Source organism: Taudactylus pleione, unplaced genomic scaffold (assembly GCF_031769625.1).
Source record: "Taudactylus pleione unplaced genomic scaffold, aTauple2 ptg000053l, whole genome shotgun sequence".
Lineage (NCBI taxonomy): Eukaryota > Metazoa > Chordata > Amphibia > Anura > Myobatrachidae > Taudactylus > Taudactylus pleione.
The window spans coordinates 15,690,509-15,706,707 of NW_028284455.1; the positions used below are offsets into that span (position 1 = coordinate 15,690,509).

At 38.3% G+C, this 16,199-nt stretch overlaps 1 protein-coding gene across 5 annotated transcripts in view; it reads right to left on the reverse strand.

The window, feature by feature from the left end:
- Nucleotides 1-532: 532 nt before the first annotated feature.
- ZNF385D (zinc finger protein 385D) overlaps nucleotides 533-16,199 on the reverse strand; it is a 339,897-nt gene continuing 324,230 nt past the window's right edge. For all 5 annotated transcript variants that reach the window (XM_088463446.1, XM_088463439.1, XM_088463432.1 and 2 more), the window contains 2 exons: nucleotides 4,455-4,556; nucleotides 533-1,058 (listed from right to left, as the gene is read on the reverse strand). In XM_088463446.1, the coding sequence (XP_088319572.1) occupies nucleotides 828-1,058; nucleotides 4,455-4,556 (333 nt within the window). In that variant the 3' untranslated portion in view covers nucleotides 533-827. The remainder of the gene's footprint in view (nucleotides 1,059-4,454; nucleotides 4,557-16,199) is intronic.

A 16,199-nucleotide genomic window follows, 5' to 3' on the forward strand; every position in this document is an offset into this window, starting at 1 on the left:
GAAGCATGTGACTAAACTTACAGTATGCATGTATATAACCATTTTCTTATACATGACTTTTCCTTCATCTGTTAATATCGCAAATCTGTCCACCTCTAAATGAACGCCAGTATGCACTTTGGAACTTCAGGTAAATGATCTGTTAAATGGAATGCTTCAAATACACTAATTAAATTAAAATATGTATCATGTCTTTCATCACACTGCCCTTGCACTGCCTTTCTCCTCCTTGCAAAGCTATTTTCCATTGCTCCTCACAGTTACATGGTGATCATGTTTGTCTTGTGATATGGCAGCAATTGTTTACTCTTTTTCATCTCTCTAGTTGCCAGATCATTCTGAATAATGAGTTTACAAAGAAAGGGTCCCATTCCTAGGGGTATATTTACTAAAGTGAGAGTTTTTAGAAATGGAGATGTTGCCCATAGCAACCAATCAGGTTCTAGCTATTAACTTCTAGAAGGTGCTAGTTAAATGTTATATAGAATCTGATTGGTTGCTATGGGCAACATCTCCATTTCTAAAACGCTCACTTTAGTAAATATACCCCCTAGAGTTATCTAGTAAAACAAGAAAGACATGAATCGGGTGTGTTGTCTATAGGTCACAGCAATTATTTATACAACTTATACAACAGAATTTTACATTAAGGAATGCTTCCATTAAGAAAATACAGCCTTTCTTGCTTAACTCCAGCATTTTCAACTCTTAAAAATGTGTGGCTTACTTTTATTTCAAACTATAAATAAACACTGCATAGTTTTTTGTTTTTTATTTTGTTTTGGGAAAAAAAAAATTATTGCAGTACAATTATCCCTGCTTGAAGTTCAATAAGGAGCAAACAAAACAGGTGTGTGGGTGGTCCGTATTGGCCCAGGAGCTGGACGCAGAAGTGCTGGAGGAAGTGCTGAAGTACGAAATAGTGTAGTTGCTGGCGTTCGGAGATTGAAGGGTGAATGCACAGCAAATGTGGCAGCAGCTGCAGCCGCTGCCAGTGGGTTTGGTAATATCCTTGCAGATAATGGCTTTAGACGTTGTTTGGAAAAGGCTACTTTTATCTGTGAAAACAAAAAGGATATGAATTTAGAAGTTTTTCTATAATTAACTTTACTAAATAAAACTATAAAATAAGATAATATTATTAAAAACATATGTACTAGTAATTACCTTTTATATTAATATGAAGTTTATGTTTTATTATTCAAAGCAAAATTCATGTTCACATTAAAACTCCTTCATATAGACTCCATTATTCTCTAGTATATGTCAGCCTAACTGAATAATAATAGTTATATTGTAATAAAATGAATGTAATTATTATAGAATAAAACAAAATATATTTTATAATAATAATATCTATCTATCTACTCTGTCACACTCTAACAGCTCCTACTGGCAGTGGAGAAGACAGGACAGACCAGGAGAAGAAAACATGCAACAGGTTAGGTATTGCAGGATGGTGGCGGGGACACACCAGGGCCTATTGAAATATGGGTCTAAAACAGAGGCAGCTCCTACCTTTTTCTTTCCGAGGGGTGGGCTGGGAGGGGGCTGTCTGTGTAGCAGACCCATCAGCGGCTCGCTCGGCTCCTGTCAGGTGCATATATAATGCGCAATGCATCTGGCAGGGCCCATGACCAGCACATGTGCAGAAGCACAGCTTCTAGGGACTGCATCAGCTGCAGCTTAGCCAGATAGGGCTCACAGCAAGGCAGAGGAGTGGCTTCCCATGGCAGCGCTCTCTCTGATAATCGTGATCTGGACTTGCAGTCCCAGGGGCAGAAAACACCTCCCCCTGGGGCTTCCTGTCTGGCTGTGATTAGCAGATAGTGCTTCTATAGGAAGCTACTGCCATTACCAGTGAACTCTCACTGGGGGTGGTGGATTATCCTGGGGGGAGAAGCCCTGCAGCCCCTAGGTAAAATCCGTCCCTGGTCAAAAACTATTAGTTAATAATAAATTATATATAATTATAGTGATAATAATAATAGATGTATTGCATGGGTACATCTGTAGTGTAGTATGTATATTTAATTGTGACATATATAATCTTTTGGCACTATAAATTAAAAACATTATAAAGTTAAACAGAAATTTTGATGAATGATGTGAACTAGTTAAACACGCTGACATTGTACTTCCTTAGATGCCACAAAATGATACTACAGTTTCATTGATAAAGCTAGCTCTTTACTCAAAGCACAGAGGAAAAACAAAGGTCTGATCATTTTCATCTGGTTTGCAAGATTAATGAACAATTTAGAAGTTGAAGATTGTGAGCAATACGATGTATAAAAGTGCAATTAGAAGGAACGTTGGAATGGGTATTCCCTGGACACAAAGCTATAACTGTGTTAAGTACTGTTTTTAATATATTAAATTTGTATGGATTGTTGGATTGGCTATAGGAAATAGATTACAAAATAATATAACATTTAATGTTACAATAAATTTTAAAAATATTTTTTTTTGCAGCAGACATGCTATATTTAGATAAGAGAAAATGCTTTTACTGAGAGCTTATCTCAATTTTACAGTGAAAACCCTGGAGGACAAAAATCCATTCTTGTATGCAGCATGTTTTAATAGCTGTAGTTACTTTCATGGAATGATTGAGAACATTGAAAAGATGTTCTTTTAAGATAATAATTTCTAGTGAAGGATTTGCTAATTTGAAGAAAAAAACAAGTCTAAAAACAATTATAGAAGCTCAAGTGTAGTTTACCAAGGCTCTGCTTGAAATTAGATGGAAATATATGTAACTGATGTAGTGGTACATACTTATAGAAGACTGAATTTTATTTGTAACTGGAAAAAAGTTGTGAGTTGGGCAGTCAAAAAAAGAATCCAACTTGTAGGAAGGTGTGTAATCATTGTTTTGTTCAAGGTGCTACTCCGAGATGTACTTTAGAAATGATTAATGTTGTGTTCTCTATGTAGTCATGAAGTTTTTTTAACTGTATATTATAAGGATGCACCAAATATTTTAGAAGTTGGCTATACACATGCTTTTGCAAGAGATCTTGATGTAAAGGAAACGAAAATCTGTTTCTCATAATAAAATGACAAAATGTCATATGTAATTTTAGCCTCTAGAAGTGGTAAATAAATGGTAAGGATATTGTTATTTTGATTCCACCAGAAAAAAATTTAAATTGATTAGTAGTGTTGGCAGGTATTCCCTCTATGCACAGTAGCTGGTCAGGCTGGAATGTGCAAAGAGCACCAGCAAATTCAAGTACACAGGCTCATTTGTGAAATGCAAATATACTATAAAGAGTATATTAATTAATTAATAATGATTTGGTGATTGTACATTTGAATGAAAAGATGTACAGGTGTACCTGAAAACCACATAGGCCCATATTCAATTACAGGCGAAAACCCGTTATCGGCGATAATTTATCGCCGATGACATCATTTTCACCTATTGTAATTATCCCTGTATTCGATTACAAAGACTTTTCGCCGGTGCGAAAAAAAGTGCAGAATTGGGGTTCAGGGGTGCAGGCTTAAAAAAATAGCCTGCACCCCTGGGAATGCCCCCTAAAAACAATGTAAGTTAAAAACAGTTTTAAAAAACAATCGGGACACCCCCAAAAAATATTTAACATTTTGGGGCAGGTGTTTTCTTCATTGCGGGGAGTAGCGGCAGGTGCATTTTTGAAGAATTTTAAAAAATCATTTTAGGCACTTAAAAAGATGGTTGCACCCATTTTCATGTACCCCAAATTTGATGGGCATAGTTACAGTATTTATTTTTTTTTAAATTGCTAAATGCTATTCTTCATCACCTTCTCAAAGCCGCATTTATGCACCTGCTGCGGCTATTTAAAAACCTGACTTCCCTTCAGCAGGCAATAACGGGGGGTACCTATAGTGATCCTATACGTGCCTAAGTGTATATAGCAAACATTATATATACCCTCTGCCTAGGAGTCAGTTACATTATTTGTGCAGTGCTGAAAATGTAAGTGCAAGTGTTTCCTTATATTTTATATGAGCAAACATAATCCCTGCTGCCTGTAATTCATGTGGTAACTTTTAAATCCAGTCGTAGCCTGAAATTGGACAATCAGCTGACATTGAGAAAGCTGCTGTGTTTCAGAGATAACTAACAGAGAATTCTCTGTGAGTTTCAAAATCCCTCTGTAGTAACGTTCTTACTATAGCTAGTTGGAATCTGTGATATCTGTGAGTTGTTTGTTATTATAAAATAATACAATGAAAATGATTATAGTCAAAATACAGATATGGCAAATTTATTTCATGACACATGGAATATTTCTAAAATTGGCATGCAATGATTCTCACATTGGTATAGTATATTGCATTTGCTAATCCCAAGCATTTTCAAACTACAACATATTATCTAGTATTTGGACAATGCTATAGATTTTCAATTGATGACTTACAGTATTTGTGTACACTATACAGTAGCAGTTTGTACTTACCCCAAGAGGAGTGGTAGCCCTTTGGACTTTATTGTATGGACTATATTTAGGTTTGGGTGGCTTCCCAGCTGCTCTGTCTTTGTGCCTTCGACTACTTATGTGCTGTAACAAGTTGTAAAAGAAAATATGTAAAGAAACTGGTATTTAGATATTGTAATAAAATAAAATCATCAAAAATATCAGTACATACTGTACATTAATAAAAATCTCTTTCAACTGTACATTTCAAAGTCTTCTTACTCCTATAGTAACAAACTATTTTCCATACTGACCAAATATTTCTCCATTCATATATAAATTATTCTATTTAAGAATTACTATTATATAGGCATTTTTATATTATGTTGATAAACGTTTTAGCCTCCAGAATATCTATTTTATATAATTGATTTTATAATAATCGCAAACCTATCTCAAGCCGTACAACAGGAGTAAAATTCTAATAAATAAAATAATAAAAGTCCACTTTTTATTTGTCAGCTTCCATCTAAATAAAATTGAGGATAGGGACCATAAACCATTATATTAACACAGCTTAAGATACAGTAGCTACACATACTGGGCCAGATTGTGAGTCACATGTGGATGCATCTATCCAATCCTGGCAGTCTGTGCATGCCCTGTAGCAAACATGCACAACTTTGTGCATCTCCTGGCGATTCAGAGACAGATGGATCTCAGACATTTCTCTCCATCTGTGAAATTGGCACTTCTGGTTGACGACTGAGCATATGCATGGAAGAGAACTGTCTTGTGGGAGTGGTGTGAGAGTGTCATAGGCATGTAGCCAGAGTTACGCCTATTTCGAATCATGTATTTACAGGGGGGTCTCCTATTTCAGTTGCGCCTAGCATGGGGTGGGTGTAAGTGCTGCTACTAGTGATGACGGCAAACAGAAAAAGTTGGGCGCTATGATGCATATACAGTACATTAAGATATACAGAAAGTCATATTAGCATTCAATTTGCAATTCATTCGCATTGAGAATGCGGACACATTCGGAACTGCTTGTGACTCAGAATCATGCCCAGTGGGTGTGGTGATTTGAACAGAGCATGTGATCAGTTCCATTCCTGTGGTGCTGTATTCCTGTCGTGCTGTATTCCTGTGGTGCTGCATTCCTGTGGTGCATGCTTGTGCTTCACCCACACTCTCCACAGCTGCTGATTTGGCAACCAGTCACTTATTTAAACTTCTGCCTCTGAATGAAGCATTGCCAGATGATTGCCTGTTTCTTTATTTGTATAACATAAATGTGAAAAACATGTCTTATTACCTTTGGATAAAGATAGTTCAGTAGGAGAAAATAAGATTCAATTACAAATGAAAAAAGCAAAAAAAGTAGCACAAACGTTCTTTTGTAATGTCACATGTCTACTTCTGTGCAATTGCACCAGTGTTTTCCGAAAATACATGGATTTATGGACCAATATGGTGACATATGTGTGAGTGAATGGGAGCAGTTGGTTATCCTTGCACTTAGAAACAAGCGTGCACATATTTAGCAAACCAATGTACAAAAATGAGATTGAACAAAGATAATAATAAAGCAGATTGGAGATCTGCTATTTTGTTCATGTACATTTTATAATTGTTTTATGCCCCATTCAATATATGTGAAAACAATAAATTTGTGTAAGCTATACTATACTATGTTTTCCATATGTCTCTCTTTTTATATGTTCTGAAAATTATCATGCTTATTAAGAGCATCTATTGGAAGTCAGAACAACAGACCACACATTGAATTATTAAGGGAAGTAGTTCTCTATTTATTTTTTGTGTGGTTATAATACTACTTCATATTGTGTATGTCAGCACACCTATGTGGTCACTCCATTATTATCCTTGTTTAAGTTTCAGATTGGGTTATTAAGGTGTAACCATTGTGACCATTGGGTTGCTGCTGTGTGTTGGTGCTTTGCACCTTAGTTCATTCCAGACATAATGTATTGTTTAAAAACGAGATTGCGTTTGGTGGGATGAGATTATTTAGAAGATAAAGTAGTGGAGGGGATGCATCTATCTGAGCATTACCTGCTTTGCAGGAGGACACAGTCTAATATACATAACAAAAAGCTTCAAACACATACAAGTGACCTATGTAATAAATAAATCCCAGATTTCAAGATTCATTTGAGCCATAAGTGGAGGAAGTGGACGAGTTGAAAAGTTGCCATAGCAACCGATCAACTTTTAGCTAGCATTTATCAAGTACATGCTATAAAATGATAGGTAGAACCTTATTGGTTGCTAAAGGCAACTTCTCCACTTGTCCACTTCTCCACTCTTTGGAAGGATTGATACATCTCCCCCATGGTTTTAAAGCATTATTAGGTTGGACTTTGATGTGATGTTTCACTCCACAAGGGACATTGTATTAATCCAGCAAAGCTGAAAGCAAATTAAAGTTCATGGAGTACTTCCAAAGGCAGAGAAGTAGATGTGCACCTTGAAATGTGCTGGACCAGTAAGTTATTAGCAGAGTAGGTTGTGACAACAGTCTAACTCTATAACTTATTGGAAGAGTATAGAATTAACACAATGCTGGAGACCTGGCACTGAGCCAATGACCTGTTGGTGGAGTGTGAAGTGTGAGCAGACGTGCTGGGTACAGTAGTCCTCCAGACAGAATGCTAAGCCAGGATATACTTACTTGGTCAAGGTACATGTGGTGTTCAATATGTAATGCAGTTATTGGTGCTGGTGATGGTTAGTACACATGTGGTACAACTTAAGCAGCTCTTAGATTTATTGAATCAGGTTGAACAACAAGTAGCAGAAGAAACAGGGATGTCATAGGTGTAACAGTATATATATATATATATATATATGCACAGTTAAAGGTGTTGTTGGGCAGTGTTAGCAGTAAATGCACATCCAGATGTTAGGACTATTGCCCCCCACCCCCACTATAGTGGTGGTGATACAGTGTGATACAGTGCACTTGCAGTATCCAGTATGGGCTCTGTATGGCTCTGCAGCTAGTGAGTCTCCTGGGTCTATTGTTCTCATGGAAAGCCATGGAGGAAAGATGCGAGGAGGCGCTGCTCATGCACATTAGCGCATGTTATAAGTTGGACCTGTCTGGCCAAACTCTGACAGGTCCTAGTGAACACCGAGTCAATTTATCTTGCAGGTACTGGATAGGAGGCAGTGCAGGAGTGCACTGCTTCTAACACAAGTAAGGTACACTTATGAATGTTTGGGTTGTAAATAAATTTGTTTATAAACATTTTTCCAATGAAAAGGTACTATATGGAGAGACCACACAAATCTACCCTGGCCTTTCTGTGCAAATGTATACACAACTACATATTTATAATTTCTTAACTTTAGAAAATGTTTCAATAAATACTATTTACTACTATATAAAAACTAAATACTACTACACGTACAGTATATTTAAAAAAGTGCAGTCTGGTGCTACTGTCTGAAAATAAAATAAATATAAAAAGTCTCAACATCTAAACTGAAATTGCCCTCTATCCTGAGCCCTTGTCCAAACTGACAGAAGCAGCCCCAAAGCATGATGTTGCCACCACAATGTTTCACAGTAGGTATGGCGTTGTTTAGGTGATGAGCTGTGTCCTCTTTTCGCCAAACAAATGTTTTAGATTTTGGTCTCATCCTGCCATGATACATTTCCCCACACTGTTTGAGGTTATATTTGCTTTGATATTCTTTTTTTTATGAGAAATAGCATCCGACTTGCCACCATACTCCTTATCCAGGATATGTGCAGAATAGGGGAGATTGTTGTCACATGCAGGGAGTGACCAGTTCTTGCAAGAAGTTTCTGCACCACCCTCGGAGGGATAGTCAGATTTTGCCAATGTCCATGTTTCTCCTTTAGTGATGAGAGTCTTTACAGTGGTACACAGTGTATGTTGATAGGGCACACAGTATTCAAGCCTTCCGAAGTACACAATGAAGACTATTGTGGTTCACTTTCCTTACTTTAATTATAAATGGTCATCTTAAAATAAAGGACAGCAAGGGTATTAACTATAAGACAAGGAATGTGGTGTCAGCGTAAAATTTCAAACTACAGTATTTTGTTTGATTTTTCTTATTGACCATTTTTACAAAAGACACATGATGTATGTTCAGTTTCTATAAAAATAGAATTATTCAAGTCCATGTCAACCTTTGACCTCTAAAGGTATAGATTTGAACTACGCTTATTTTTCTCCCAAAACTATAGTTAAATGTATTACTAAATTAATATAAATAATAAGCAATCAATATTTTATCAATCAGATTGTCATCTTCAGCAATGCGATGCATTTGATATCCCTTTTGTAATTGGTACTCAACAATGAGATCAAATCCCAATAATGTTTTTAAGGTAATTGTGGTCCATGGCAATCCTAATTGGATGCAAGGAATTAAACTGCAAGGAAAGCCTAGAGCAACAGGCACTATTAATTTGGGTATTAGCATTGCTACTGTGTATATGCTACTTACCTTTCAACATGATTATAAATGTCATTGAACACAGCTACAGCCCCATCATGAAAGTGTGTTACCACTTATGTACCAGGTCATTTTTAATTTTAATTTATTTCTTCTAAAACAATGAATATATTTCTTTTCATGTGCTTTTTCAAGGTCACAATAAAAGTACAAAAATATTGTATATTGTTCTTGATTTCAGGCTTTACATTGCACAATGGTACTTACACCGCTGCCTATTCAATCTCATGTATTAAACGATAATTAGCATGTCTATGTGTACAATATGTCTCCTAATTCAACTAATGTTCTTGCCCTCAGGACCTTCCGAGAAGAGTGCAGAGTTGGCAAGCAGTTGCATGGACAATTGTGCTTGCATCTTTGAGGTGAGAGGTGCTGCAGCCTCTCCTAATAAAGTAATCATACATTGAGAAGGGACAAAGATGAAATGTTTAAAGTTTGCACCTGACAACCTTTCTTCTATAAAAGAGGGTTATTTAATAGGCATCATGGTGCACAATGACTAAGGGAAACTCTTGTGACCTAATAAACTGAGCTGTGGATAGATTGGAATATGTAAAGTTACTGAAAAATATATTCTGGAGTCAGAACTGCCAGCACTGACCTGTAATTACTAAGGTAATTAGCTAAAGGCTAAATAGTTTTCATTACTTCTATTACATATTTTATTATCATTTTGTTGTTGTTTCAGTTGTATAATTTTCTTTGTGACATATAGTAGGTGTGATATTATAAATCCCGTCAATTACATACAGCATGCCTAAAACAAATATGAATTTACTGATAATTTTGTACTGCAGTGTTGATCCTAATTAACCTATTTGACAGCTTCTGTAGCAGGTACCGTCTGAGGAAATGGCTATATAGGTGTGGAGGTGGGGAAATGCATAAAGGAGAGCATAGTATCACAGCACCAGCTGTGTTCCCGTTGTCCCTTTCGGATGTTTTGGTGCAGATTAAACTCTAATACCTCTTCTATAGCTGCACTAAAGGGAATTACCAGCAGCTGGAGGACAAGTTTCTGCATAATTTAATCATCCTTATAAGGGCACTTAAGTACAGGTAATTATATGCTGGCTTCATCTATTCATGACTGTTATTCACATTAAGTCAACCAAGAATGTGCATTAATTGAAAAGTCAACTAAAGTGGTACATTTTATATAATACCCCACCAACAGGATTGCAGTACGGGGAAAGCAACTATAACCACCAAATAACAACTAATAATACTGATATTGTTGCACATTGACCTTTAATATATATATTTTGAGTCTAATTTTAATATATTTATAATATATATATATATATATATATATATATATATATATAATATTTTTAATGTATATATGAATTTACCGTTAGGTGATATCAGAGCCATAACTAGACTTTTTGGTATCCTGAGCCAGAAAGAGCATTAGCGCTCCTCCATTTTTCAATAGGGGTATAGCATCATGGGCTGCCATCAGAAATTGTGGGTCAGATAGCTCCATATGTAAGGTGTCTGACTGCCATGTAAGAGGTAATGAGTTTGAGTCTCGGGTATGACAGTATTTTGAAATAAATTTTGAAATGTGTGTGCTAAATAATAGAGGATGTAACTGAAGGTGCTTGGGAGGTGGCCACATGGAGTGGGGGTCATCCAGGGAGGAGATAAGGGAGGTCAGGAGATGCCGAAATATGGTATGCTGTAAATATAATTTGATTAGTTTTATTTAAAAAATTTCTGGCAACCAGCACTTTATATATTTATTTTCTCTCTTAACTGTATGATAGTCCCCAAGCTGCTCTCTCTATCGAAGGCAGGTTATTACGATGCTTTCTGTGTAGTACAATTAGAATGCTCTCTGTATTCTATGGTGATCACTAGGATGCTCTCTTCATTATATATTTCTCACAAGTATGCAGTCTGTGTCACTACATTGCTCTCTGTATGTATGTTGGGCACAATTATGCTTTTCTTTATTGTAGTGTTGGGACTAGAATGCATTCTGTTTTGCAAATTTGCACATATACAGTATCCACATCAATCTTTGGCATTTTTTTATTCAGTGCCCACACAATACATACTTTTTAAAAATATCTTTGTAATTTCCCCAAATAACATTGGGTTCCTTATATCTGAATACTGGAGGAAAATACTAACTTATCTGGTGCTTTGTCAATGATGAGTATTTTGTTGCTCCCTAAAACCCTGTGCACTGCTGAGGAGCAGTGAGACATGTACCTTGTATGCATGGTGAGTCCCAATTATGCTGATTAGTGATGGAGTTCATTGTATCTTCACATTTTTGGGTGTGCAAATGTAAAAAAAAAAAACACACCATTACAGCAAAATGAATGCTTTAGTGCACTGTGCTAAATTTTATATACTTGGCCCCAAAACATGGTATGGTTAAATATGTACTTTCTACAGCATAAAAGTGAATACTTAACATGCACACTAAATCAAAAAATATATATTTATTTCAGTGCAGCAAAATACATTGAGCTCATTGAAGATGCAAGTGCTTTGTACATCAGACAAATGTCACTTTATATGCCCATATTATATGTCCACTTATAGATATATCTGTCAATTATATTTACAAATATGTTCAAACCTTCCCTGGTGTCACCCTGCATGCCATAATGCATTTGCTATTAAACATACATGCAGGGCTGCCATCAGAAATCGTGGGGCCCAGTACAAATGAAAAAGGCAGGGCCACCTCCTTGGTTCCTCCCCTCAAAGGCCTGGTGGACGCAGAGGTGCAGCGTTGAGCTCTGGTAACTGAAGCAAGTGCATGCAATGAGCTCCCACCATGGTACTGACGTGCCTCACATGCCCCTCAGACTCACACATACACGCGCAAAATAAGAGTCCATCCACAAATGTAGAATAGGCAGCAATAAATGACATGGACGTGACACAGCTTACAGATGGGTATGTACTTTACTAATACAATTATCTGATTGCATAGAAGAGAGTGCTGCTTATTTAGGTTTATGAATGGGCTCTGCTATATGGATTATATATAAATTAAACAAATTAAGATATTTGACTTTAAAGATTCCAAAGGAATAAAGGATTTTTTTTAAAGTGAGAAAAGCCTAATGATTTAATAACAGATTGTTTAGGGGTGGAGGGGAAAGAGGCAGGATTCAGGAATAATACAGGGGACAGTGTGGCAGATTGTATAGGGGTGGAGGGGGCAGAGGCAGGATTCAGGAATAATACAGGGGATAGTGGGGCGGATTGTTTAGAGGTGGAGGGGATAGAGGCAGGATTCAGGAATAATACAGGGGACAGTGGGGCAGATTGTATAGGGGGAGGGGACAGAGGCAGGATTCAGGAATAATACAGGGGATAGTGGGGCAGATTGATAGGGGTGGAGGGGGTAGAGGCAGGATTCAGGAATAATACAGGGGACAGTGGGGCAGATTGTATAGGGGGGAGGGGGCAGAGGCAGGATTCAGGAATAATACAGGGGATAGTGGGGCAGATTGATAGGGGTGGAGGGGGTAGAGGCAGGATTCAGGAATAATACAGGGGACAGTGGGGCAGATTGTTTAGGGGTGGAGGGGGCAGAGGCAGGATTCAGGAATAATATAGGGGACAGTGGGGCAGATTGTTTAGGGGTGGAGGGGGGCAGAGGCAGTATTCAGGAATAATAGAGGGGACAGTGGGGCAGATTGTTTAGAGGTGGAGGGGGCAGAGGCAGGATTCAGGAAAAATACAGGTGACAGTGGGGCAGATTGTTTAGGGGTGGAGGGGGCAGAGACAGGATTCAGGAATAATACAGGGGACAGTGGGGCAGATTGTTTAGGGTTGGGGGACCAGAAGCAGGATTCAGGAATAATAAAGGGGACAGTGGGGCAGATTGTTTAGGGGTGGAGGGGGAACAGAGGTAGGATTCAGGAAAAATACAATGGACAGTGGGGCAGATTGTATAGGGGGAGGGGACAGAGGCAGGATTCAGGAATAATACAGGGGACAATGGGGCAGATTGTTTAGGGGTGGAGGGTGCAGAGGCAGGATTCTGGAATAATACAGGGGACAGTGGGGCAGATTGTTTAGAGGTGGAGGGGATAGAGGCAGGATTCAGGAATAATACAGGGAACAGTGGGGCAGATTGTATAGGGGGGGGGGGACAGAGGCAGGATTCAGGAATAATACAGGGGACAGTGGGGCAGATTGATTAGAGGTGGAGGGGACAGAGGCAGGTTTCAGGAATAATACAGGGAACAGTGGGGCAGATTGTATAAGGGGAGGGGACAGAGGCAGGATTCAGGAATAATATAGGGGACAGTTGGGCAGATTGTATAGGGGGAGGGGACAGAGGCAGGATGCAGGAATAATGCAGGGGACAGTGGGGCAGATTGTTCAGGGGTGGAGGGGACCAAGGCAGGATTCAGGAATAATACAGGGGACAGTGGGGCAGATTGTTTAAGGGTGGAGGGGGGCAGAGGCAGGATTCAGGAATAGTAAAGGAGGCAAGGGGGCAGACTCACCTCTGTGTGTGCACCGCAGTCGCTCTCACATTTTCTTCTTCAGTCAGTCAGTGCAGTGCACACAGTTACTGTCCAATGAGAGCAGTGGGAGGAGAGTATCAGAGCTTCTGGTGGAACAACTATGGATGCAGCATAGGTGAAGAAGAAACTTAACTTATTTTGTGGAGTCCTGTGAGGGAAACCTGCCTGTGAGAGGGTGCCCAGTGCAACTAACTTTATTAGAATCTTGTCCTCCTGCAGGTGCTTCTGATGCTATCAGAAGCAGCCAGACATTGGTGTCGGGTAGGTGTGTGCTTTAGCAGTGCTGCTGGCTGGAGAGTAAATGAATGACTCATCACATCACACACAGTGATGACTCATTCATATCTCTGGACAGCACTACCAGCTCAGCGTGAGGTTGAATAAATAACAATTAATTCTACAGGTTGCCGGCCCCTCAGCTATCCGTGCCCGATGCAGGAGTACTGGCTGCCCCCCACCCAGATGGTGGCACTGCATACATGTAATGCAGCATTTTCGAACTTCGCTTTCTTTCATGCAATCTGCTTGCAGTTGAGAAAATAGAGTAATTTTTAGACACTCAGGAAGATAACCACTAGAGAAAACAATTCTCTAAGAACTGTCCACTCATACTGAGTGATTCTTGCAAAATATACAGTGCAAGCCATGAGCAGCATCATTAAATGGCTAACCTACATGAGACGCAGTTTGTAATAGAATCAGTGACCCAGGGGTCTATTTATTAAAAAGATGCACAAACTAAAAATCTGGTCATGCATGTGCATAAAGCTTTGACCCGGAGGGGATACTGCATAGCCTCACTGGCACTATATAGGGCAACACCATTTAAAAATGGTGACACTCAGTATAGAGAAGCAAAGTAAGCCTCTGTCCCATAAAAAGCAGCGCACTGTGATACCCTGCAATATGCCAGGTATCACTTTCACTGGTTCCCCATGCGGCCATGACATTTGAGGCTGCAGTAAGTCGCAGTTGTCAGAAACTATACTCCCCAGAATGCTTTTCAGGCTCTCAGAGAAGCAGGCAAATAAATGACAGTTGGAAGGAGCACAAGAGTGACAATTGGATAGAGGACAGGAGAGTCATTTGGAGGAGAGACTGGAAGCAAAGGTGAAGTGGCTGGAAGTGTAGAGGACATCTCTGAGAGGTACTGAAAGGACCCCATTATAGCTGAACTGGTCATATCCAATTTAGATTGTGCAGAAGAAGGTTCCAGATCTACGCAACCTGCAGGTACAGTGAAATCCACATGTAAAAACTGCTGAAAAACACACAGTGAGTTGCTGCAGAGTCACTACAGCCACAAGAGACAAACTGCTGAGGAGCAGTCTGCTTGGGACTTGTAGTGCTTTTACGTCCAGGGCAAAACTGTACTAATCTTCTGAAAGAGCCATAGCGATAATTCCTCAGGTTTGGTGAGAAAATCAGTTTATTTGTACACACTAGCACCTGTTTTGGAATAGACATGGCTGCATTACATATTACACATAACAGTACTGCAACACATGTTTTATGGGTTCCAACTGTGCACACAAAGACCCGAGTTGCCATCATACAAGTTACCTTAAAATATTTAATAATCTATAAAATTGTCCTGGACATTTTAAATATAATTTTTATCCCATTATAAGCATAAAGTGTGAAATGGCTATTGTTACTTGATTATTGAAAGCCTAATTGGTTAATGGTAAGTAGGTTTGAAGGTATATTTTGAAATAATTTTGAAGAGCCAGTTTACTCACATTTGTAGTATAGCTAGTATAGTATAATTTGTAAGTTAATATTTATTAAAAAGGATTACTTATGCGAATGTAAGATTCCTTTATTGAAAACTGTATTCTATGTTATATGCGAATGTCTTGTTAAATTAATTACAGTGGCCCATTCTGGACTATATTTAAGGTCATTAGAAATAAATCTAAAATTACTTTTGGATACATTTTGTCTCTCATTGTCTACCTCATGGTGTACTAGGTGCTTAGGAATAGTGGCTTGTTTGGGAACCATTGCCTCTCTGCATACACACGTAAAGATTTTCTGTCCAACCATCCAACTAGTTGATTGTTTGGAATGAAAATGTGGTAAGGTATGGGAGTAACTGATGATCAGCAATTTACTCCTAAATGCCAGAAAACAGATGAAAATGGTCGTCAGACAAGTTTGTTACATGTTTGATCTAAACAATTTGTTCAAACAACAGTTTTTGTCCATTTTCCAGCGATTGGGAGCAAATTGCTGATTATCATTTGCTTTTCATACCTTACCAGATTTTCATTCCAACCAATCAACTAGTTGGATGGTTGGACAGAAAATCTTTACGTGTGTATGCAGCTTAAGTTCACATATGGTGTACTAGGTGCTTAGAAATAGTTTTTTTGTCACAAAACAATTAGTATAAAGTCGCAGATAAAGCATAATGATGCATGACACAGGTCACTAGTATCGGATCTTTCTTTTACATTTTTGTACAGACCTTTTCCTCAATTTTGCTACTTTTTCTTCAATTTTGCATCTTACGTTGCTTATAGTGTATTAGGTACTTATCAATAGTATTTTTGTAGTAAATTAAATGGTATAATGTTGGAGATTGTGCATAATGAGGCATGGTGCAAGTCACTCATATCAGGCCTCTCTTTTGCCTTTTTAACCTAATTATGTACTTTTTCCTCAATTTTGCTACTTTTCCACTCCATTGTGCAGTTTTTCTTCAATCTTACAGCCTGATTCAGATTTGGGAATAGAGTAAGATAGA